The following is a 26,554-nucleotide window of genomic DNA, read 5'->3' as shown; positions in this document are numbered from 1 at the left end:
CTATGGGATAGCTCTCTTCAAATCCATACAGGGGAATAAATGAATCATGTGTTTATTCGTGGCAGCGTAACTTCTCCATGAGAAAAGCAAAGCATGTTTGTTGTGAAGCAAAGCACAATATTAAGACATTCCAGCCAATACCAGATTGCTAATTAGTATGATTCTTGGATTTTGTTAACCTCTTGCATCGTTACGTGTGGCCAGGTTCCTGTTATATCTTCCTCATTATGGTTCTTCTGTAGGTAAAAGGATCGCATTCAGTTTGCAAAGAGCAAATGTTATAACAAAAGACATTTTGTTTCTATTCAGTTTATTTGCTGTATACCTAAACCATATATGTTGTTGAATGATTCACATTCACATTCACATTCATATGACAGTCAGAAAATAATTTGAAGTGCACAAAATGTTAATTCATAAAATTAAGAGAAACAGGTTTTCTTATAAGACAAATTGTGTTTTGAATATGGACAGTGACAACGGAGTTGTATAAGTACATGACAGAGGTAGGGACTTCTTGTTTCGACTGTGAATGTTGATCGGTATTATTCTCGTTGTTCAGGGAGCTGCAGGTGTGACAGCATCTTGGTTGTCGAAGCCGAGCTTGCAGCAGGCGAGGACAGGATCGGCGCAGATAGTGCGGCCATTGGTATCAGTGGTCAAAGTGGCACAGAGTGCAACACCACGCCCGGCGAAATGCTCAAGGTCCCTGAAGGGTAGGTTAGCAGCCGCGAGGTCGACATTGGTTTCTTGATTGGTTGAAAGGGTGACGGTGGAGGCGATTCCCTGTGTGGTGGTGGTGGAACTGCCAGTGCCCCAAGCGTTGGACCAAGGGTTCCTCCATGGGTTTCCCAATCCTCGTCCCCAACCACTGGACTGACCCCACTGGGAAGCGCCAATGACTGGGCCAAGATTATCAGCACTTTTGGTTCCCTCAACACGGGCTCGCTCCGTGAAGACAAGGTTGTAGGTTCCGGAAACGGTTGATGTTCTGATGACGAGTGAGCCACCGAGACCGCTGCGTGAGCCGAGTCCCCATCCCCATCCTCCCCAGTTCTGCTGCCTCCTCAGGGTTACGGAGCCAGTGATTCCAGTGTTTGAAAAGGTGCAGGTCATAGCAGTGTTAGACAAGGGGTCGACGACGCCAAATCCTGGTGTCCCAACTCCTCCACCGACGCCAAATCCTGGTTTCCCAACTCCTCCACCGACGCCAAATCCTGGTGTCCCAACTCCTCCACCGACGCCAAAACCTGGTGTCCCAACTCCTCCACCGACGCCAAATCCTGGTGTTCCAACTCCACCGACGCCAAATCCTTGCGTTCCAACTCCACCGACGCCAAAACCTTGTGTTCCAACTCCACCGACACCAAAACCTTGTGTCCCAACTCCTCCACCGACGCCAAATCCTGGTGTTCCAACTCCACCGACGCCAAATCCTGGTGTTCCAACTCCACCGACGCCAAATCCTTGTGTTCCAACTCCACCGACGCCAAATCCTTGCGTTCCAACTCCAAAACCAGCAGCCCCGGCGCCAGTTCCCCATCCAGCATTTCCAAAACCTGAATTAGCAGACTGGGAATTTGAAGCCCCATTCCAGCGGGATGCAGTCCCAGCGTTCGACCCACCCCATCCTTGACCGGCGGTCAAGTGAGCGATGACGGACAGAAGAGTAACTGCGAGGAAACACATGATGCAAGTGGGAGATGAGCAGATCTCAAAGCAGGAGCAGTGAATGATTGAAACCAATTAGTTTGGGTTTATATAGATCCCGTAGTCTATTACATATCATTAAGCTGTATGTGATAAATACCATTCACTAATCAGAATCACTAATTACAGCCGAACCTTACCACCAAAACGATTAACCCCCATCCTTGTTATGTAACACTGCCCAGTGCCCTGTAGCCGTACGTCACCGCAATCATATTCAATAACAATCTTAATTGCTATCTAATTGCCCTTCACACCTTAATCAAGTAAACACTTCCGCGTGTTGGTCACGTGGGTGCACGTCCTCGTTTCATTTTGAAATTGGTTCCAACAGTACATAGGTAGGTTTTTCATTGTAATCATCAACAAATGTATACACATGGATGGAAAATTATCTTTGATATATTTTACGGTAAAGGACACATCAAGACTTAAGTCATAGGCATTCAGAAGTTGGAAGAACATGAGTACGTGACACTTTTTTATGGATACGAACTTCTTTATACTTTACTTTGTAGCGTTGTTTTAGAGCTAAGGTGAATACAGTGTAAGCTTATAGAAATTATTTATGTATACTAGTTTTAGAGAGAGAGACACACAGAGAGAGAGAGAGAGAGAGAGAGAGAGAGAGAGAGAGAGTGAATCTATATACGAGTATATTATGTTTTTACACGGTATGATTAATGTACAAAGGTAATATAATGAAGAAGTCAATAAGATGAACAGGTGAGAAGTATTCTTGTATTCTAATCAAAAGTTGTCTGTAGTTCACACGTACCAGTTACCACTAAGACGTATACAAGACGTAACCTTACTGACATGGACGCATTTGTCTGATTACTTTTCTGGATTAGTCGACAGAAACATTTCACAGAGAAAGAAAGTGAGAATCACAATAACAATATTTCCATCAGGTATTTGAAAAAGAATAAAAGGAATTATTGCCGTTTCCATTTTCTTCTCAGCATACACGTGTATAAGGTTTGAGGAAATATGAGATTACTCGTCATTTGAATAGCAACGACAACCATCATAAAGGATAAATATATCAGCAGGTGTTAGAAATTAATGACATTGCCACATCGCAATTTTTAATTTAAAAGATACAATTTTAACAATACACCCTCACGGTATCGAGTTCTGATCGCCCTTTTTATCTCAGCAGCTATCGTCTAAAGAATTTTCAATATCCTAGAGTAATATGCCTTCTAAATATTTTCTCTATCAAATAGCAAAAGCTCTGCGTGAACATCATTTCAGTGATTAATCCCAGATATGAGTGCGTGCAAATAAAGACTATACCCTCGAGCGAGTGGCATTATCAAATGCTATTTTCCTGTTTCTGTCAACGGCCATTGCTTGTAATACCCTAACAACTAATCACAATCCGTGTTTTCCAAACTGTTGCAACCTTAGATGACAGCCTACATATGAGTGGAGCCCAAATGGGTGGAAATCCCAGGCCGAATCACAACAGATTGGATTTTCTCTCTATCAACTTGACGCTTGTAATCAGCTAATGTATTTTTATTGATAACCGCGATTCCTTTTCTTTCTTAGCAATACTGGATGATTGATCGTGTTTCTGAGATTAATTTGTCAGGGAAATAGAACACTGGTTCTGAAAGTTGAACTATGTGAAACGTCATAATGTTATATGTTACAAGGATATACGATCAGAGCAATTACTTAAATAAAATTAGATGTGTTATTGTTATTGTACTGGTATGTAACATGTTTGCAGAAAGGAAATAAAGTTTGTTGAAAAATAATAACTATTTCGGATTTTCCATTCGCACCTGAAGCTTGGATGCCGCGATATAACCGAAATCCTGTTCAAAGCCTACTCGTGTAGTAAATAGTCTTGTTGTAGGTGGTAATATCGGTAAAAGACAGATTGACATCTTGATAATACCGTTACATTGCGTCAGTTGGACTTAGACGGAACTTACTTATTATTATGGTTTTGTCGCTTTTTATTTACTTTCGTCATTATATAAGATTTCAGATGAATAAATTACAGTTAACTACGGTTATAACGAACACGCTTATAACGAACTGACCGATATAACGAACTTATTTTTTTAGTCCCTACCAGTTGTTGTATAAATGCTATATATATGCTTATAACGAACTTCGGTTATTACGAACTAAAATTAGTGGTCCCTTCGAGTTGGTTATAACCGTAGTTTACTGTATTGCATTGTGTCTCCATTCGTGCAATTTAAATAAATCATATGCATTAATTCCTTTAACCAATGTAAAAAGGCATACAAATTCTCGTGACCTCTTTACATATAAGAAAATGCGCAATATGTTTATACCTCTTCTTTTTTATGAGTAAGTATTTACTTTTTATTTCATAAAATCACTTCGAATAACAAATTTCAGTTCTTTGACGAGATCTACTGGTATTTTAAATTATGACCGTGGTGACCCTGAGCTATCGATTCACACCTTCTCCTTTGTTTACAGATCCTACAAAATAACACACGACTTCAATATAATGCTTTTACGACCTGTCATCATTATTTATGTGCTTTTATTTTAACAAGGACACGACTAGTTTCCAATTTGCTAAACGATTATGACAACAACAATAATGAACGAATTTTCAAATATATATTTATGTGTTTGTGTGTATACAGGGTAATTGCCATGACGTTTCCCTTCAACCAGTGTTCAAATTGTGATAGAAACATTGAGGTTGTGAAGTGTTCCGGGTAGAAAGTCCATGCCTGCGGCCTTTCCGGATCACGACCCCTAATGAGTTGTGGTCGTTGTAGAACAGTCGCCTGAGGCGAACTTCCAGACAAGCGTCACTTCCGTGTACAAGTGATAGCAACGCCGAAGCTAATGGTGTATTTATTCCGAACCAAAAATACTTAAATGCCGTTAAGTCTGATTATGTTTACTTGTTAGATAAACACGATTACTTCGATTTCTCATCACTCCATGTTTGTTTGTTGTCAAAGCTACTTTTTCTTGACGTATAAATTTCTCAGGAACCTTTATTATCAGTCAATCTGATTAATCTGATTATATTTGTGAATTTAAAAAAAAATCATTCTGACATCCTGGTACTGGCAAATGTTAACCGTTAACTGTTGGTTAGATATTGACAAAGAAGTACACATACATACAATCAGAAAGGATTATCACAATCAGCATACTCCATCGTCAAATTATCAAGACAATTAAGACAGCACGATCATTTGTTTGCTATTTATGACCCAGCATCAGAGAATAACCATCTTCACAATCGACAAACGATAAATATGTCTGTTCTATAACAAAGCAAATCCTAGAAAATCCGCAATAAATCCCCTCTTAATATATAACGACGCTTTAACAGTTGTCCAGCATCGATTTTCCTCCGGATAAAAACACTATTAATTCCACCTTCCATTTTTATTGCCATATTCACGTAAATCTACAATAAAACTGGTTCCATATGTACTTCGCCAATTAGGACAATAAATGATTCACGATTTATAGGCAATGTGCTCATATAAGTTGCCAGTTGGCTTACGATGAACGGCCTAGAGAAGATATTTTCAGGCTGAGAGGAAAATAATATGAGTCGACAAGAACACGCGGTCTAACGTGGTTACAAAGGGAGGTAAAGAGGGCATGTTTTGTCAATTCATTTTGATTCCGGTATTTCGGAGTCCATTTATATCTGTAAACTTTCCGCCTTTGTGATCAACAGCGCCATGAAATCCTTTCGCGAGGAAAATTTAGATAATGGTACCCTCCCCGTTTTTTATTAGCAGCCTTAAGATAGGGAGCAATGTGTAAAATCCTGCACCATTTGCGATATCTTCGCCAGCAGATAAATAAGTTGCATTTATCTGTGAATGCTGGTATGATGGATCTGATGCACTTTCATAATAAAATTGATGTTGCTGTTCAATATTGCTTGGACGATCCATACCCGTGTATATCCTTGTTAACAAACACCGGATCTAGCGCCAAATGTAGCATTAGAATGCACTTAATTTTTTCTTCATTCTGATTGGCTGGATTCTGAAGACGGAGAATTCTCGTAATGGCCGCTCGCGCGAAATCAGTTCAATTACTCCCGGAGAAATACGAATTCCTCGGAGAGATATAACCTTAAAATAGCAAAGCCTTTATGACAGGAAGCTTTTTTTCCTCAGTTTGAGAAAATAGGGATTTTGAAATTCAACATTGACCGTTATCCTTATTATGAGGGCCTTGTTATAGGAATCCTGAGAAAAAGTCCTGATGTCGGAAATTCGCCTGTTCCTTATGATACCCAATAAACCTAATCATCCATTTATTTCAATTCAAATTTCCTTGTGGAAATAAATTGAGTCTGCACTTCATAAAGAAGTGGGTAATAAAATATTTTCGCTCGGCCCACTCACATTCTTACAGAACCAATAATATTTATGAATGGTGAGAATATTTTTGATTTGTGACACAAATGTTTTTGGGTCGTTTGAAGTATGTTATTCAAAGCCAGCAATTGAGCACTTTAATGACTAAAAATTATAACATATCACGTTTTTATGAAATTAAAAATTAGAGTTATTGTTATAAATGGCCTAATTTGGAACGTTTGTGGATATTTCAAATTTTGCCAACGAATGCCTGACCTGTTTGGTTAAATGTATTCATTTTGTATGGAAACATATTCCTATTTTGGATAGAAATTTTGATTGAATATTATCTCGATCAGCCTTCCATTGATGAAAAATACCAGCATATTCTATCATTTCAATAACATATCGTTAACGTCATCGTTCTGATTTTGATACGCATAAACCGATGTTGTGTATAAAACATAAATTTATCAATGTATTGGATAATATACGGACTTTTGCTTATTAAGTAACCTTTTTTTGATGAAATAGCCAAATATTATCCCAAAATGTAAGCCATTTCAGCAGGCACAAACTGAAAATGTTTGGTAATCCTGACTGTCCAATAAGCTCAAATAATTCAACCTTAAGTTTGTGTGTCGTTCTAAAGTGACATTTATTCGATACGTTTGAAAAGATTAAATAATCCTCAGCTGTAAAAATATCGCCAACAATTTTTTAAACCAACGTCAAAAGGTAGTACTTGAAATAAAGACATTAGTTTTCTGGGTACTTTTAAATACATGTGCTAATTTGATATTACACAGGATACTCTTAAGGATAAGACACCGACAGAATGTATTCTACAGGTTGGGATAATTGATTTTTGTACAAACGAGAAATGCGTTCATTTGGAATGAAATGATTCCGGTTTTTGCATACGGCAGTGGAACATTTGTCACAACGTTGCATGTATCTTCGGGGCTGATTACCCAAGCTGTGTTTATAATACGTTACGGGAACTCGCGAATGCGGCAAAACATACAATGACGTGCGCCTGTCACTTAAAGCACAAGAAACCACCACGACGTCGTTTATAACCAATAATGCTTCCAAGGATGCCTGTGGATTCAGATGCTTTGACAGTCCAGATGACAAAACGCAGTTGCGGAGTTGATAAAAGTAAGGGTCTTCCAAACGTAGCATGAGATGTTCATTGATTGCAAGACCTTTGTCAATATCGTCTTTGGAAATGCATTTCAAGTTTGCGAAAATATGGCCAAGTCATGAATACGAATTTGACAGGGGATTTCCTTCTGGGAGGCAATGACAGAGGGAATAACCTTTTGAGGTCAACTGTGAACGGATCTGGCAAGAGGTTTGACAAAGTGTCACGCACAAAGCTAACCTCCTTTTTGCCTTGACTCTACATTGAATGTGTTATTGGTTTGTGAATTACATTTTCATAAATCTTATTCGATGTATATGTATATCTGATATCTGATGTACTGCAATAGTACAGCAGGATTGTGTCATATCCGAAGTCACTTTATTTAATCACTTATTGTTACTCACGTGAGGTAGTGAGGTGAAATGCTGTTTTACGTCGCGTTCAAGAGTATTTCACTGATATAGTGACGTGCATGCACGTGTGTGTGACTGTTGATACTAGTTCGAACATACGCTGGTTTAATTGTGCTTGTCCCCTGACCAGCCGCTTAGGCAGGGTAACAACAAGTTTAATCCTTTAACGTCTTTTGGTATGACGCGGCCACGGATCGAACTACTGACCTCCGTTTTCCAGACAGAAGCAACACGAACTACACCATGAGCATACACAAAGAGTAAATGCAGGAAGATATGCGTTCATGCAAATGTATCGTCTTGCCCTTCCCTCGATTTAGAGAAGGAGGTATGTGTTTCGATCCACTTGACGTGAGTCCATTGTATGACTTTATCCTAGTTAGTGAGTGGGGTGGGTTTAACGCCGCCTTTAACAGTATTACAGTTATAGCGCGGCGTATCAGCTTAATGTGGGAGGAAAGCCCGACGTGATGCAGGTCTCAGACGTTTACCACTTTGGTGAAACCCACAAGAACGGGTATGGTGCTGACAAATCTAATCGGGGCGAACCGGGAATCGAAGCCACAATCATAGGTTTCTGGCGTACCCAAGGGACACAACTCTGCACAGCGAATCGCGGCGCCTTAGACAACTGAGCCACCCGTGCCCCCGACTTCATCCTAAGCATGTGTTAAGAATCATTACCAATTAGCGATGGTACCAGGTGTTCGGCAAATATTAATGAATCTTATCCAACCGATGGCACCCGTGGCAAATACAATCAAGTCAAGTGTTAACCTGATAAAATAAACGGGAACACATGTCAAAATAGGGAATTGCATCGGACATAATGTTGGTCACTAATGCGTCAAATTTGGAAATGTTCTTCTCCATCTATCTTAATACTTTCTGAAAACCATACTAAGTACTATTGTGATCAGACAACTGACAACTGATCAAAAACACGTTTGAAGTGTCGTATCACGCTCTTTGAAATCTTCGTGGAAAGATCATGCTCGATTGTACCTCAGAAGTTGTGAAATGTAGACATCAAAGGCTGGAGCCGATGGAGTATTGCTCTATATAAAGGGAATTTTGAGTACTGGAAAGTTGAAATCATCCCTCTTGTCATACAGTCGTGTGAAAGTTACCGTCACTTCTTTATGTGAAACAGATGATGCGGTTTCACTTGTCTCTTTTATGTCTAGTTCAGGCGAGTACATCGGCTCTTTGACAATTATTGAGGGATGTTGTTGCATTTATATTTTTCTGTAGTTTTTAACTCATTATGAACGCGGTCGCCCACCTTATAGAGGTATTTTTTCTGAATGTGGTGTTACGCAAGAAAGAAACGAGACGGTCGTTCTTGGCGCCGAGGTCCGAGTTCGATTCCCAACATGGGTGCAATGTGTAGAGCCCCTTTTGATACCCCAATGAACTCACAATATTTTGAGTTCCGCAAGTTATACACTACCTTATTATTTTATGGCTTCGAGGAAGCGTCAGAATCACACCACTTTTCGGCCGCATGTATTTACCGGTGAAGGAGGAACTAGTGTATACAAACCTGTGAAGGTTTGACGATGACTATCACCCAGAAACTATTTACCATCAACTACTCACTACTCAATCATTCGGTGACATTTAACCGCCATCGATTATTCCCACTACTTTAGAATATCCGCACCATTGGCTTTGAACGCCTTGTAATCAGACGTCAGGGAAATAACATTTGAATCTTAACTAATAGAATCCCCTAATCAGGAGGTCAAATGTTAAGACGAGGCTGGTCACCCTGTGCACGGCTAATCAAGTATGTTAGTGGAGCACAGCGAAAGACTATTAGGATATAGCCGGGTTAATGATCTGTGAGCGAACTGGAAGCTTATTTGATGCGACATTAGTGCAAGTGTGTCATGGAATGGCTAGCTCAGTAGGTGACTAGACATGTGTATGCAGATAATCTGTTTTATCAGGATTGGAATTCGGGTATCATTACCGGATTGAAAGTCAACTATTGTTTTTTAAAGTCAGCTTTATTCAAGCGATCACTTCGGGCTTTCCTCCAACATTAAGCTGACACGCCGCGATAAAACTGTAATACTGTTCAAAGCGGCGTTAAATCCAACCTATCTCACTCACTTATTCAAGCCATGCCCAGTATATAATAGAGTCTTGGCCGGACAGATAAGTGATCCGTGAAGATCCGGGGTAGAATAGGTCTACAGCAACCCATGCTTGCCCTAAAAGGCGACTATGCTTGTCGTAAGAGGCGACTAACGGGATCGGGTGGTCAGGCTCGCTGACTTGGTTTGTGCATGTAATCGATCCCAACTGCGTGGATTGATGCTCATGAGGTCAATCACTGGATTGTCTCCTCCAGACTCGATTATTTACAGACTGCCGTCATATACCTGGAATATTGCTGAGTGCGGCTTTAAACAACAAACAAACAAACAAACTGACAGACAGACAGTCAGGTCAAACTACGACACACAGTCAGCAAGTTCACACAACAAGTTTAGCTACCCGATCCTAATAAACCTGCGCTTTAGACACGGTTTGGGTAATAATGATCTATTCCTACCCGGAAATCCTCACTAGGACAGATGAGAGAAATACAGATGAATTACTATAGCAGTAAAACAGAGACAGAAAAAGATATGAATAATATGCAAATTATCAAACGAAAATAAAGCGTCAAAACCATTTCCATACTCATAATAAATCTCCTTAATACGATCCCGATTAAATCATAAGTATGTGGTTATGAAGTTTATGAATAACTATCAACTAGTGATTGTACCAGGTGTTCGCGAAAAGGTGAGCGCATTCTGCGCGACCATTACAAACACATGTAAAGGCAAGTAAAGTATTCATCTGGACGAAAACAAGGGAACGCATGAAACAAAGGTATAATCGATTTGGCGTTCATTATAGATGTAAAAACCTATACCCAGACTTATTTTGAAATATTAATTCATCAACATACAACTTCAGAACCTTAAGGCACAGGACATTTGACAATACATTCTTTTGTGTGTATTATAATGTAACAGTAGTAGACAGACATAAAATAAAATTGGATTTCATTAATGGCATATTTTGATCATTTATTATCGCAAACATAACACAAATCATTAGCATTCTTGGGGCAATGCATGTTAATGCAAAAAACACATGTACAGATCAGTACAAACATGTCAGTGCAAGAGAATAACCAGTCCAGATTAATTGCCGAAACAGATTAGAATTTGACGTAAATTTCAAAATAGCGGTGAAAAGTATATCTATTGATCAAAGAAAATCAGTGATGACACCAGGTGTTCGCGAAAAAAGTAAGCATGTCCTGCCCTACCGGTAGCACCCGCCATTCACACAATTTGCCTAAAATACTGGGAAAAGTGCGCAAAATATCGATAGAACTAATTTTAATCAGAAAGTTAGATTCCAATACCATATGACAGTGCTTTCTTAAATTTCTGAAACAAATTATATTCAAATGATAAAAACAAATTAACCAGAAAGAGGATCGTTCGTTTGTACAAATAACAAAAATGCTTTAGTTTATGAGAACAATTCAAATATTTAATCAGAAATTTGAATTACAAATTATAAGAAATATTACTTTTATGATCATATATTAAAGAAACCGATTAGATTCAATAATAAAAACAAAATAGAAGAGAGCATCGGACGAGGAGGACAATTAAATTCAGTCGTACGAAAAAAAGGCGAAAAAAGACTTTATTTCTTCAAACCTGTAGTTCCAACCTCCAGTCTAGAAATTAAGGAGAGTAAAAATAACAAATGACTGAACACAAATGAGTAATCATTACTCTCCTGCTCCACTTTACAATTTGTGCTCAAGGGGCCGCTTTGTTACTTCATTTTTGTCAGATTAATAACCCAAAATAATTATCAAATTGTGAAGCCAGGAGCAAGAGAGCAAAACTACAGTGTCTTGACTGGCTTGATCGCCATCAGTTACCACCTTTAAAACAATTTTATCGATTCCTAATCTTCTTTGGTGATCTGTTTCAATTATTTTGAAGCAAAATAACTAATGAAGACTCTCCTATCAAATCTCGCTCTCGTTCATCTTACATGAAAGGTTGTCAATACGAAGCAGGGTTACGAAATCCATCCGCCGAAATCCTTTCAGAAAAAAAGTAACACCACCGTTGGGCAGCCGGTGTCGAATAAATTCACCATAATCTTTTGATCACCGATACTGTTTATATCGATCTCCATTTTGTAAAAAATACCATGTTTTATCCAAGACGTTCGCGTTCAATTACTAAGACAAGGTGTCAATCAAATCGTTGCCACTGGTAACGTGAAACATCTCCTTAAATTCGGTTATACGATGACGCATCTTGAAATAATTGGAGTACTCATTCCTTTACCTTCATGAAACACTTTTAGTTAATTCTCACAGGAAAACAAAATGGCATCATCTTAAGTTATATATCTCTTTGTGGAATAAAGACGTGTTTTATTGTTTTGTTTATGCTTTCTTGCAAGCATTCCCGTATTGTCGCTGATGGATTTTCAAAAGAAATTGCAGTTCCGGAAGACGTAATGTTTGGCTGTAGTTGACAGGGAAATAGTGTATTCTGGATTGCTTTAATGTATCGGGATTGATGACGTTACGAGAGTGAGCGTGATGTTGAAATGGCATTTTACAACTAACGTTTTATATTCTTCAGTACAATATTTGTCACGCTGCGAGAAAGCATTACTTTTTTCTTTTCAAACTAAATTATTTCAAAAATACATGTCCTGTATCGCTTTCCCCGAACGCTGTATCAAGATGACCTCTATAATATGGTTCATTGTATGAGTGCATGTATTGATTTTCGCGGCGTCAGCAACTTTTGGCCTTCCTTTAGTTGACATGGCCATTGATTATACACCGCTCAACGTTAATATATTATATCCCCACAAACATGTCAAAGAGGCATTATTACTTTAAAAAACACCACACATTGTCATACCAAAGTCCAATCTCAGTTCTAAATATTTTAACATGAAATAAGACAAACAAGTACCGCTTGCATATTTGCAGAGCGCTTTTGTACCTCACCTTAAAGATATACCATTCTATATATATATATATCATATATCAATTACCTATTGATTTACCTATCAATATTATTCTTTTGATCGGGCGGTCGGGTAGCCTAGTGGTTAAAGCGTTCGCTCGTCACGCTGAAGACCTGGGTTCGATTCCCGACATGGGTACAATGTGTGAAGCCCATTTCTGATGACCCCCGCCGTGATATTGCTGGAATATTGCTAAAAGCGGCGTAAAACCATACTCACTCACTCACTGTTCTTTTGATCCTTCGTCTTAAGGTGAGATGAGGTGAGGTGAGGTGAGGTGAAATTGGGTTTAACGTCGCGTCCAAGATTATTGCACTTAGATAGCGACGTGCATGTACGTGTGTGTGTGGATGCTTGTACTGGTCCGGCTTGTACTAATGCCGATTGATAGTGCTACCTCACTGAGATACCACGCCGCAGTTTAACATGAATACCCCACTAAGACACAGTATACTGACTCAGAGCCGACCAGTTCCTGTTTTAGCCCCTTCATGCCGAGTGCCAGACAGGGTAACAACAAGTACCATCTTTTAACGTATTTTGGTATGACGCTGTCGGGGATCGAACCCCAGACCTTCCGCTCTCCGGGCGGACGCTCTACCACTAGACCACGGAGACGGTCCCGTCTAAAACGTCCATGACTCGCGTCACAGAATACGATGACTGTGGGTTCGCATCCGATTCTCCCAGATAATGAGTGAGTGAGTGAGTTGGGTTTAACGCCGCTTTTAACAGCTTCATGTGGGATGAAAGCCCGAAGTGATGCAGGTCTCAGACGCTTACCACTTCGGTGAAACCCAAGAGCACGGGTATGGTGCTGACAAACCTAGACACATAATCGGGGCGAACCGGGATTCGAACCCACAATCATAGGTTTCTGCCGTGCCCAAGGGACGCAACTCAGCACAGCGAATCGCGGCGCCTTAGACGACTGGGCCACACTCAGCAATATTCCAGCTGTATGCGGCGGTCTGTAAATAATCGAGTCTGGACCAGACAATCCAGTGATTGATATCATAATCATCGATCCACGCATTTGGGATACAATGACATGCATCAGTGACATGATATAACTGGAATACTGTTAAAACCAACTCAGCGAGCCTGACCACCCGGTCCCGTTAGCCGCCTCTTACGACAAGCATTGTAGCCTTTATCGCCCCGACGAAAAAGAGCAATTGTTTTTTTATGTATCATAATTACTACTGGCCTCATAAAAAGTTATATAATTAGTTTTATTATAAATTACCAAAGACATTTCGAATAGATTTTAAAATGATTTCGGGGACGTCACGTTTTGGAAATCTGAAACTGATTACTTTTTGAAACTTCATACATTACTCATGTAAGGGGCTGATATGTGTCAGGGCAATTCACACCCAAGTACATACCTGTCGCTCGTAGACAAATCAGTGAGGGAACCAGTCAGTGGTTTATTACATTAACTGTAGGTGTATTGTGTGATGCACAGCGTCGGTTTCTTGTTGCCAAGAAAAGTGGAGGTTGGAGCTTTATTCGATCCGGTTGCACGGCATATGTAACCAAATTATTTACCATTCTTATGATGGGATTTGACTATGGAGTGGAGCAGCTGCTGAAGCAGGAGTAAACAAGTCCCTTCATTCCGGTTTTGGATGACCAAGATTAAGGTTTCCCCAAATATAAATTTGTAATGTCTAATATTTGGGGATGAGGTGAGGTGAAATGGGGTTTAACGTGGCGTTCAAGATTAAGGCGCCGCGATTCGCTGTGCTGAGTTGCGTCCGTTGGGCACGCCAGAAACCAATGATTGTGGGGTCGAATCCCGGTTCGCCCCGATTATGTGCCTAGGTTTGTCAGCGCCATACCCGTGCTCGTGGGTTTCGCCAAAGTGGTAAACGTCTGAGACCTACATCACTTCGAGCTTTCCTTCCACATTAAGCTGACACGCCGTGATATAACTGGAATACTGTTAAAAGCGGCGTTAAACCCAACTCACTCGCTCACTCACTCAAGATTATTGCACTTATACAGCGACGTGCATGCACGTGAGTGTGTGTGTGTGTGTGTGTGTGTGTGTGTGTGTGTGTGTGTGTGTGTGTGTGTGTGCCGCTGCTTGTACTCGTCTGAACCAATACCGATATTATAGTGCTGGCCCACTGAGATACTACCACACTCAAACACAAAACACAGTATACTCCGAGCCGACCTGTCCTTGTTCTAACCCCTAAATGCCGAGCGTTCGGCAGTATAGCAGCAAGTACCATCTAGCGTCTTTTTCTGTGTCGCGGCTGGGGTTCGAACACCCGATCTTCCCCTTCCCTGGCAGACGCTCTAACACAAGACCACAGAGACGGTTCAGTTTTTGGTGATGCAACAATTTATAATGTGATAACATTTGCTCACAAAACTATCAACCATTTGCTATCAATTTCAATGGGAAACACAAGTGTTTCTCTGAAAAAGAGAATAAATACAAAAAAAGCATTCTCATTATCCTCACTTTGTGAAAATGTTTTTCAATGAACAAATAATCGATTCCTTGTGACCTTGACATTACATAATGAGGTTTCAGGTTTATAAGAAGGTGCTAGTAATTGCTACACGTGTGCCTGTGAATCTGCTTTACCGTATAATAATCGTAATGGGTGATTATGTATGATAATCATTTAGCTTTTCTTTCGTCAAGATAGCTTTAACTTGAAGCAGCTTTCAGGAAGCATCACAAAACCTTACAATACAATATAGCAAATACCACACTGATCTGAAACAGTCCAGTACGATGGATTGTGTTAAGATGCTGTATTTGATGGGAGGAAATCACACATTTCCCAAAGTCCGAAACAATGTCGCTCACAATGGGTGGTTCCTTCTCATAACCCTGTTCCATCGTTTTCGCTCTTCCAAGACGACAGCGGATTTCGAGAAGAGACCTTGTTGACTGGGGACATAAGTGCAGAATTCCTTGGCAGTGGGACTCACCTTCGAATTCGTCATAATTGTCAAGGAGCTGTGATGCATGGCTATGGCACATTCCTTGTGTCACTCCAGTGTATTATTATTGTCATCATTGTCGGCTTCCGTGCACTTGTACAATGATGCAAGTTCATTCGAGGACACCGGTGGCCCAGTCGTACAAGGCACATCATTTTTCTTTGTAGAGTTGCCTCCCTTAAAGTGCAGTGAATCCTTTATGCTGTCGGGATGAGTGCGAATCCTAGATTCGCTTTATTGCGATCATTTGTTTGTCTGCGCATTGCCATGATCACGGGTTTCACCAAAGTGGTAAGTTCTAAGACCTTTCCACATTAAGCTGATACATCGAAGTGCAACTCAACGGACCCTTAAAGATCCGGGATAGAATCTTCAGCAACCCATGCTTGCCGGAAAGATCCGGGGTAAAATATGTCTTCAGAAATCCATGCTTGCCGTAAAGATCGGGGGTAGAATAGCCATGCTTGCCGTAAGAGACGACTAACGTGATCGGGTAGTCAGGTCACGCTGACTTGGTTGAAGCATGTCATGGATCCCAATTGCGTGGATCGATGCTCATGATATCAATCACTGGATTGTCTGGTCCAGACTCGATTATTCACAGACGGTCGTAATGGAGCTAGAATATTGCTGAGTGCGGCGTAAAACAACAACCCGACCAGCGAAGCAACAACTCAACAACTGTTTAGATTCCGATACTCAACTGTAGATGAATTGAAGAAAATGTCTTTTAGACATGATGTGATTTGGCACTAACCTTGTTTAAGCCTTGTCAAATTACACATTCACTATAAGGAGTGGTGTAAGTTGTCTCAATATTTGAGTTCTGAGTCGGCCTCTGGGGGGTTGTTTAGTTCAATGTATATCAGTCCTGACAACAGATTATGACAACAATGGACATAAGAATTGCGTGTGTTGGAATGAAAACGAAAATAAAAAACTCGTTTATAATTCATGTGGGATTGATTACAATCCTACTCAGGAAAAAATATCCAATTTCAAATTGATGTGTCATGATTTGTTTCAGTTACTTTTGGCTTCGGGACTCTTGAACTCGCTGCTCAAGTTGAACAGATTGGAGCCTCTTCATGTATTTTCCGAGTTTGTCATCAAGTGGGTTCCTCGTGTATTCAAATTCCATTTTCACGTTTCCACAGAGACTCCGTCCTATTGGGCCCTGTGACAATGTTGCGAATGATCATATTCATGTCCACAACAGGAGAGTCATGATCGTCGCTCGCTGGTGGACCACTACGTGTAAAGATCAGGTTGTAGTACAACCCATATGTATATCTACAATAAGCTTCCTAATGTGATAAATTGTTAATTAAACTGATACGAATTCCACATGGTTACCTGTAGATATGAAGTAGTGTATTAACCCTCTAAAATAATTTACCGTGCATTTCAGTTTATGAAATGTCTATATACTTTAAGGATGGATGTCCTGATATATACTCCTATTGCCATCCATAGTAGGCTAAGTGTATATACTTCATGTATGTTTTTTTGTATATATGTCATGCCAGCAAGACTAGGTGTATCCACATAATGCTAATGATGTACCCGTATGTGCTTTGTATCTAAATATTGACATCCATATCAGGCTCAGTGTATGTTCGTCATGCATGTCCCTTGTATGCGTCTACTACCGTGCCACGCTAAGTGTATACTATCTTCATGTCCCTTGTATATTTGCATTGTAATTTATATCATGCTACGTTTATATACATAATGTTAAGTGTATGTGCACTTTTCAAAAAAGGAAACGCACAGGTAGTTTGTAGTTCATTGAACCTGACTTCACAAAAAAATCCGGTATATAAATTGGATATATGTTATTGGATAACGTTGGTGGCCTGATATTCGACAAACGGCAATGTCTTTTGCCGCCTTTGGTACCCATACACACAGTTCAATTCCACTGCAGACCGTCCGAGAACCGGCCGACCAAGAGTTACCACCCCGAATGATCGCTAGATTCAACTGTTCCACCTACGTCATCACAATGCCACAGCTACGGAGACTGCAGGACGCATCCCTGGTTTGAGGAGGATATCGTACCAGACTGCCAGAAACCATCTTCGCGAGGCTGCATGACAATGAACAGTTTTCAATGCCTTTGTACAACGACATGTGACTATCGAGCACCAAAACTTCATATTTTTATCTGATATAAAATGAAATATATCGACTTAATTAGGTTCAATAAATTTACTTAACATCTTCCTGTGCGTTTCCTTTTTTTGAAGTGTGTATGTACTTAATGCATGTCCCTTGCATTCTGCTATTTCCATTCATGTCAAGCTAAGAGTATATACTTAATGCATATCATTTATATATCAATATTGCCATTCATGACGACTAAGAGTACATACATAATGCTAATGGTATATATAATATATATAATATAATGTATTTCCCTAGAATATTCCTATTGTTACCCATGTCACAGACTAAGAGTACATACTAAAGGCACATTCCTTGCATATTCGTATTGCCAATCTTACCAGGATGAGTGTAAATACATGTACGTAATGTACCTCTCTTGAAAATTATTTTTGCTGTCCATGTCCTTTTTTATTCCCCTAGTGTCATCTATATTAAGCTAAGTGGATATACGTATTAACGTCCCTCGTATTTTCTTGAATGATATGATGCTAGAAGTATTTGATTTTTTTTATATCTTATTTCAAAAAGACCACGACAGTCCGTGCCAGTGCCAATTTATAGTCTCACTCTGTTTAATCAAGGCAATCACTTTCATATTAGATAACTGGAGCCGAGGGTAAGTATTACCAATTAGGCAAAAGGTCGTAAACCCCGCCTTTATTCAAGAAAACAGCCAACACATTTCTTGTGTTAACATTTCACAGTAATTGACTAAATGTGATAATGATCAACTCTTGTCTCCAACAAATTTCTTCGCGCATATCAGTAAGTCACCCCGTTCTCATTCCACTTCATCTATTCCCAAATCCTTTGACTAATATATGGAGGCGCTCCTTAGCTTGACCTCATCAAATTCGAGGTAAGAGGACTCTCCTTCAGATGCTTGTCTTAAACCCTTCTGAACAGCACTGTTAGGATCGCACTAATAACATTCAACTGATTTTTACGTGATTGGCCTTTTTATGCCTCTTATATTATTGCTTATGTAAACGAAAACTCTGTTCAATGGTACTGCGTTAATTATCTATGCATGATGGATTAACACGGGAAGCGATACAAGCGTTACACAAGTATAGCTTCCGATAATGGATTCCTATGTTCTCGCTCGTGGACGATTCCCATGCGAGACTTTTTCAGATAACATCCAATCTCTTCGCCGTGGATGTCTTTAGAGAAGGGCCACAAATTACCCAGCATTGAAATATTGGATCATGGCCTTAGATTAACCCTGGCCCGAATGGGTTTTTCTTAGCCACGTTTGCCGTTCGTTGGTCTTGCCATGACAAGATCTCGCTCAGGACAACAGATCCAATTTTCGATTAGTAAAAGAGTCAGCAATCCCTATGGTCGAAAGAGAAAGCGATTTGGAAAACGAACCCCCAATTTACCAGTTTGTATGCTCAACAAACTTCAAACCCAGGAGACACGTCTCACTAGAAAAGATTTGCATTCACGAACAGGGTGAGAACACAGATGGTTGATGCCAACGAGTAGAAAGGCAAAGGAGAAATTAATTTATGGAAACAATATCAAATGGATGTACATAGGAAAGGTTTACAGCTACGGCATTTTATGTATTTTTTGGACATTCGTTTGTGTACATTGAGACTAACTATAAAGACATGGTTTGCATCCAGTTGTCTTTATTTTCAAGTGTGACTCGACAAAACATAATGATTGGCTTGGCTTGATGTTTAACGCAGCACTCAGCTATTTTCCAGCTATATGACGGCCGTCTGTAAATAATCGAGTCTCGTCCAGACATTCCAGTGATGTTTGATATCATGAGCGTCGATACACGAAATTTGGATCGATGACATGCATCAACCAAGTCAGCGAGTCTGACCACCCGATCCTGTTAGTGGCATCTTACGACAAGCACAGCCAACTTTTACGGCAAGCATGGGTTGCTGAAGACCTATTCTACCCCGGATCTTTACGGGTAGAATGGCTGGGAAGGGGATGTAAAGGGTCAGTGATATTTCGTTGAAACATATACTCAACAACAAAAGTTCCTGTGACACCAATATTTTAGTGTAAAATAAAGTTTGGTTTGGTTTTAGTACATGTATGGAATCAAGTCACAAAAACGCAACTGCTACAGAAAAGCATGCATTCCATACAAAAGTTGACTTTTATGCAAGCCCCATGCATTTCACTACCCAAGAATGGGTATAAAAGCATGTGCGTTAACGGGATTACATATGCATTGTTTAGCATCGTGCTGAAAACAACCACTCAGAAAAACAACAAAAGTACGCAATTATTCAACATCACGAAATGCCACGCCTGTCCGAAAATGACCGTCTGTGAGCCATTGGTATGCTTGAAGCAGGATCGAGTCGACGTGATGTTGCAAGATAATTTAACGTCCACAGAAACACCGTTTGGTGTTTATGGCAACGTTGGCAACAGACGAATGCAGTCAGAGACCATCCTCGGAGTGGCAGGCCACGCGTAACCAATAATCGACAAGACAACTGGATTCGAACAACACACATTCGAAATCGATTCCAGCCAGCCACAGTGACTGCAAGAAGCATCCCTGGCCTTCGACGAATATCTTCACAAACCGTACGCCGTCGCCTCAGATGTGCAGGGATTGTCGCCAGAAGACCCGCCAGACGTCCCATTTTGACAGGAAACCGCGGTCAAGCATGCCTACATTGGTTCACAATTGATTCTACAAGTTCTATTCACTGACGAGTCTCGTTTTCACCTGAGCCACCATCGGGTGGACCGACGTCAAGGTGAACGTTACGTCAATCATTGTGTCATGGAAGAAGATCGATTCGGGGGCGGCAGCGTTATGGTATGGGGTGGGATTACAGCAAGACAGAGGACCCGTATGATAGCGGTAGAGGGAAATCTCACTGGACAGCGCTACCGCGACAAGATCATCTGCCCTGTTGTTCTACCGTTTTTGCGTCGTCATGGCCCAGGCATTACTTTTCAACATGACAACGCCTGGCCTCATATTGTTCGACTTGTTCAGTATTCTCTTCAACAAAACGACGTGAATGTCATCCCCTGGCCGGCTCGCTCCCCTGATCTCCCACCAATCGAGCACATGTGGGATGAGATGGATCGGCGCCTTCGACGTTAACCACGTGTTCCACAGACACTCCAGGAACTTCGAAACATGCTCCAGCAGATATGGACAGATATCCCACAGGACTTTGTGCGACGCCCACTAACACCATCGCGGACGTCTTTAAAACACACATAAGCCCATTGCTAGAATTTAACTAGTCGAATCCACCACACACCCTTGAACATACTACCACTGTGGTGAGGTGAGATGAAATTGGGTCTAACGTCGCGTCCAAGATTATTGCACTTATATAGCGACGTTGCATGCACGTGTGACCGCGTGTGTGTGGCCGCTTGTACTAGTTCGGACTGAGATACAATGCCGCAGTTTAACATGAATACCCCACTCAGACACAGTATACTCAGATACAGTATGTATCCGAGCCGACCAGTCCTTGTTTTGGCCCCTTAATGCCAAACACCAGACAGGGTAACAACGAGCACCATCTTTTAACGTCTTTTGGTATGACGCTGTCGGGGAGCTTCCAGTGTGAAACATGCAAGGAAGCAATTTGGTTTTGAGAGCACACCCCTCAGTTATCTTCATTAGTCGATACATTTGTACATGTGTATTTAACTCATCGATGCATGCGAAGTTCCATGTTACCCCATTCACAACATCATCATACGCATAGGTATGTTCAATATCGTATCACATTCAGTTTTATATTCTTTATTTTATCTACACTTCGATGGTGCACGGGTAAGATACTACAATTATCTGTATACATCCGTCCCGCGGCGTGCCAGAAATGTATACTCGCGGGTTCGAATCCTATATTCACCCTTATTATGTTTCTAAATTTCTCAGCAATTTATTTCTTCGGGCTTTCCTCCCACATCAAGTTGAAATACCGGGATATAACTGAAATACTGTTCAAAGGTGGCCTCAAATCCAACTCGCTCACTAACTCACTCACTCACCCTAAACTTCGTTGAAGAATTCCTTGTGGTTTAGGTCAATTGGTAACTGTCAGCGGTAATGGTCATAAGAAGCTTCAACGCAAGGGACTCAACTCGGTGCATCGAATTGCGGCTCCATAAAGGACTTGGCCATCTGTGTATCCTATCTTATAAGCGTATATAAACAGTTATTATATATGCGGCATATACATATCCACATAAATATCAAACTGAAAATAAATACGTTTTTCTTATATATTACATTAATATTAATCATATGTCATTTCTTATTAAACCTTCTTACACTGCCCAGAATGAACTGGGGCCACTCTGATATGGTGATATAATGGAGAGAAAGTCAATAATGGTGGTGTGGATAGTGTAACAGCATCATATTTTGATATTTTTACGTAAAAAGGTGTTACATCGATTTTTGTGTGGTGGTGTGCGCGGAATCTCTGTTAGCGCATCACGGGCAACTAAGATTGGACGCCATCGCATTTATCACAGGAGACACTCTATTGAAGTCACAAAGTCGACAGGGAGGGTAATTTATTATTCCTGCAGAGAGGAGTTATCCCAGAGAAGCAGGTTAAGGGATAACGAACATGTGAGCGCGGGAAGGAAACGGGAAATTAGATAGACAGAATAAGAAAATGTGCTGAAAACAAAACAGGTAATGTTTTATACAGTTCCAAGGGAACGCGATAAGGGAAATTTAGATATTTAGACAAGACAGCCATTGAATGTGTTTAAAGGAAGTAAAAGAAAATGCTGAACAAAGATACAATAGGAAAAGATAGAAGATCTTTGGAGAGAATCTCGCGAGAAAAAGAAAGTAGCCTTGGACTAACACAAAATGGTAATAGACTGTATAAAATACATCAAAATATCTTTCAAGAACGGAGAAGGAAATGTGTAGGGAAGACGAAATGGAAAAGAAACACCAGTAGTGAGGGGAGATTAAATCGAGGAAGGGTAAATAAGGAAGAGGACTGAAAGGGGCTGAGACGTGAGGCAGTAACTGGAGAAGAGTAAGAAAGATTGGAGACGAGTAGGAAACAAGAGGAGTGACGGACGTGGGAAGGAGAGAAGAAAACAAATATGAATTGAGGATGATAGGAATGGGGAGGTAAGAGTGAGAGAGCGTAGAAAGGACAAGTGGGAGATCGACATACATGTATGGAATGTTGAATCTGTAGAACTGGAGGAACACGAAACAATGAAAATTTAAGGGACGAGTTGGAAGGTCGGTTAGGGACAGCTGAGTGCAATGAATTCTATACATTAAATATTCCAGGAATGACTACAAAGTAAAAATGCAAATTTTTAAACGGCTTCCTTCATTAGACATGTTTTTATCATTTTCAATCGAGAAAATCACAGAGGCTTTCACTATTCCAAACACTTTCTCCTGGACCACACAGATAAAGTTTGCTGCTCGATACTTCTCTAATCAGCTATCATGAGCAACAGGAAGACAGAAGTGGGGGTTTTTTTAAATACTGATTGACAAGGCGTTGAAAGTTTGGTGAGCCATTGATGACTTCCTCCCAACTGTAACCTAGCATCATTGGACATTCGATAGCTCTACTTTGAAAGAAATAGCTCAACGGAGATCAATAGGATTTCCATTTTTTTAATCTTCCAACAAAAACACTGCCCCAAATCCGCCAAGTTTTGTAAAAAGCAAAGTTAATCACCAATTACATCTGTAGTGCGCTCTTCAAAAGAACAAAACATGCGTAAATTCCGCTCAAGGGTCAGAGGGATATCATCGGATATCAATAGAATGATCCAAATCAGCAAATCCCGCCCAGATCACATTGCGTCACGTGAGCACCAAGGGAGATAATCTACCAGCGTCAATGTGCCAATTAATACCTTGTTATCAAAGAAATTACTACCCTAGTTCAAAAAAGAGAGGTTAGTCCTCGAGGAAAGCCACCATCGAGAAGGACATGAAATCTGACTTCAAATATGTTAGTGCCGCCAACGACATGCGCTCTGCCTTAGACAGCTACGTGAATATATACATGTAGCAGGTTAATTATACCATGTCAGTCTTATTTAACTGTACATATTGTACTTGAGTACAAACACCATTACAGTTTCAAGACAACAAAAGCACACATTAACTTGTATTCGCAAAAAAGTGACCCATATTTGGCTTATTGCCCTCGAAGCATACTAGTAGCGCAAAATCCTCCAATAAACATTACAAATTCTATCACCACTAAATCCAAATCTAAATACCTACGCATATTGTCACTAATAACACCTCAATCGATCACATTTAACAAAAATTTAATAAAGACGCAACAAATTATTTGACATCTTCAAAACACTGTATACATAAATTGACCAATTATCATCTGCTATGAGACTCCTTTCTGCGGACACCCAACTTATCAGCCAACAATTTTCATATTGACTGAAAACAGTAAAGACTTCTGGCTCCATTTCTGATAATCAAAACAACATAACCACAATCGATTCCAAACACTGAATTAGCTGCAAGGTCTTAAAGCAATATTCCATGAGACATACTTGATCGTCAATTGTGTATGAAAACTGACAGCGAAAGGACTCTTCCCTTCTTTGGCGCCATCACGCATACCTCGCTTAGTTGGCCCTATATTTGTCCGCCCTTGTTAAATTCAAGCCAATGGCATCCCCCAGCGCTAAGGGGGATCGCGTAATCAGAGAGAATGTAACCAAAATACGCTATAGGAAGAATAATCAAGAGCCGCATAAAACAGTAATTTAATTACTGTAGCCTCTCTAACGAGTTCTGAATACTGTGTTTATTCGACGCCCCAAAAAGATCCGGATCGATCGGCATGGATCATGGGCAGCCCTGTCACGCAACACGTGATGATCTTGAGTTAAAATCAATATGTGGGGTAAAGATTCGTACATCATAATAGCTATTGACACTCTGGTCAGATTGTCTGGACTGGACTTAGGTCATTTGGGACTCATTGGGGCTGTATCAAAATAATGAATATGATTGTTGGGGAATCTTACTGTCTAGAGATTTGTTTGTACAGTTTTAGTGCTTGTGTTCAGAGTAACTATGTAAGCCTCTTTACACCGCCAGTACAAGGGTGTTAACATCAGTGATAGCAGGAGAATAACCTCGGCTCTGGGTTATGGTTTTATTTATTGGTTTTCTATTGAATTTACGCAAAAAGTTCCAGGGATGTCCTTTATAGCATTTGGTGCCGTTCAAGTGATACAATGGAAGAGATTTATGACAACTTATTCTGTTGGGAGACATCCAAAGAAGACCTCGATCATACTAATGTCGCTAGGGATTTGATTCTTGAAACTGTCGCTCATCAACCATAGAAGCCTGGGCTTCGATTTCTAAGTTACTTCACTTTATTAGCTTCATGCCAGCCTCAGAGGTAAACCCACATGACAGAATACTGACGAAATGGGCACACAGACATAAAGCACATCATCGGTTTTGATTTTTCGCTTCAGCCCTCAGTCTTGCTGTATATAGTCTCCAGAATAGCATTATAATTTTATAGGAAGTGGTGCTACTATTGTCAGCAAGCATTGGACTTCTCTCCATCTGGGTTGGATTTCCTACTTATGCACTCAAGTGATGATTGAGAGCTGGTCTCCAAGAGATGATCACCAATCAGGAACTTTCGTATCAAGGAATGTTGGTACCCAGTCTCCATTGAAGTGGGCGGCATTAAATGATGGCTACACAATTGCATAGAGTAGATTGATTGGAAATATGAAACGGGGACTAGTGCACCGATGGCATGCTTCAAGATTTAGATCATTCCAAAATACGTTGCTTCCATGTGTACGAGCTGTACATCTGTACAGTACAAGCTGTGGATAAAAAGGTCTGAGCGAAAGATATATAGTACACTTTTGACAGATTGCGTGTATTTAGTACAGTCAGTATTTTCCACGCTAAATAGCTGATTTTGACTCCAAAGGTGGGCTTCCTCCCGAATGGTCAGACCATTAATGGCTGATCATATGCTCATCTGCTAAGGAAACTGCGGTTAATTATCAAGTTTATACGTCGTGAAAGACTCACTAAATGTGTATCGTTCCACCAATGCGCCTTTGCAAAGTTTGTTGTCGCCATGGCTACAATGCATGACTGTGGCTTTAAACTTATTTAACAGCCTCCACATACACCAAATTTGGCACCATCAGATTTTCAACTCTTCCTAAACTTTGCCATTACATATTAAAACATATTACTGGAATGAAAGCTATCGTTAAAAACTAGCGAAAAAAGCTTGGCAGGATCTTAACTTACCAGTACTTAATGTTCACCGAATTAGCAATAGGCTACGACAGATGGAACCACAGATTTTGGCAAAATACCAAACAAAAAGAGTCCTTTCAACCAGCACATTTATGTGTTTACCGACGTGTATACGGTAAGGGTGTACGTAACTTTACAGCTTTGAAAAACTACATCTGTCCTTAATAATATTTGTTTTACAAACTGATCTGTTGCGTGAGCTATTTTGTTCCCTTGTCATTATAGTTCTTCTGCACGCAACGAAATAACAGTCTAATGCAGAATGATACATGCCCAAAGTCATCTGGAATGATATCCCCGGAATCCAAATACTACTTTTAATGCTCCACTTGGGACGTAGATACGAGACAAGTCCAAATAATCTCTGTAATTTCATACACGAACATGGATT

The 26,554-nt window shown here is 40.3% G+C and overlaps 1 protein-coding gene across 1 annotated transcript; it reads right to left on the bottom strand.

Moving 5' to 3' along the window:
* Positions 1 to 558: 558 nt before the first annotated feature.
* LOC139466003 (uncharacterized) lies at positions 559 to 1,689 on the bottom strand. The gene has a single exon (XM_071248017.1). The coding sequence runs from the start codon at positions 1,687 to 1,689 to the stop codon at positions 559 to 561; it is 1,131 nt and encodes a 376-aa protein (XP_071104118.1).
* Positions 1,690 to 26,554: the final 24,865 nt, after the last annotated feature.

This window comes from Haliotis cracherodii, unplaced genomic scaffold (genome assembly GCF_022045235.1).
Source record: "Haliotis cracherodii isolate W230 unplaced genomic scaffold, xgHalCrac1.p SCAF_18, whole genome shotgun sequence".
NCBI classification, from domain to species: domain Eukaryota; kingdom Metazoa; phylum Mollusca; class Gastropoda; order Lepetellida; family Haliotidae; genus Haliotis; species Haliotis cracherodii.
This window is presented reverse-complemented; position numbering and strand designations above follow the sequence as displayed.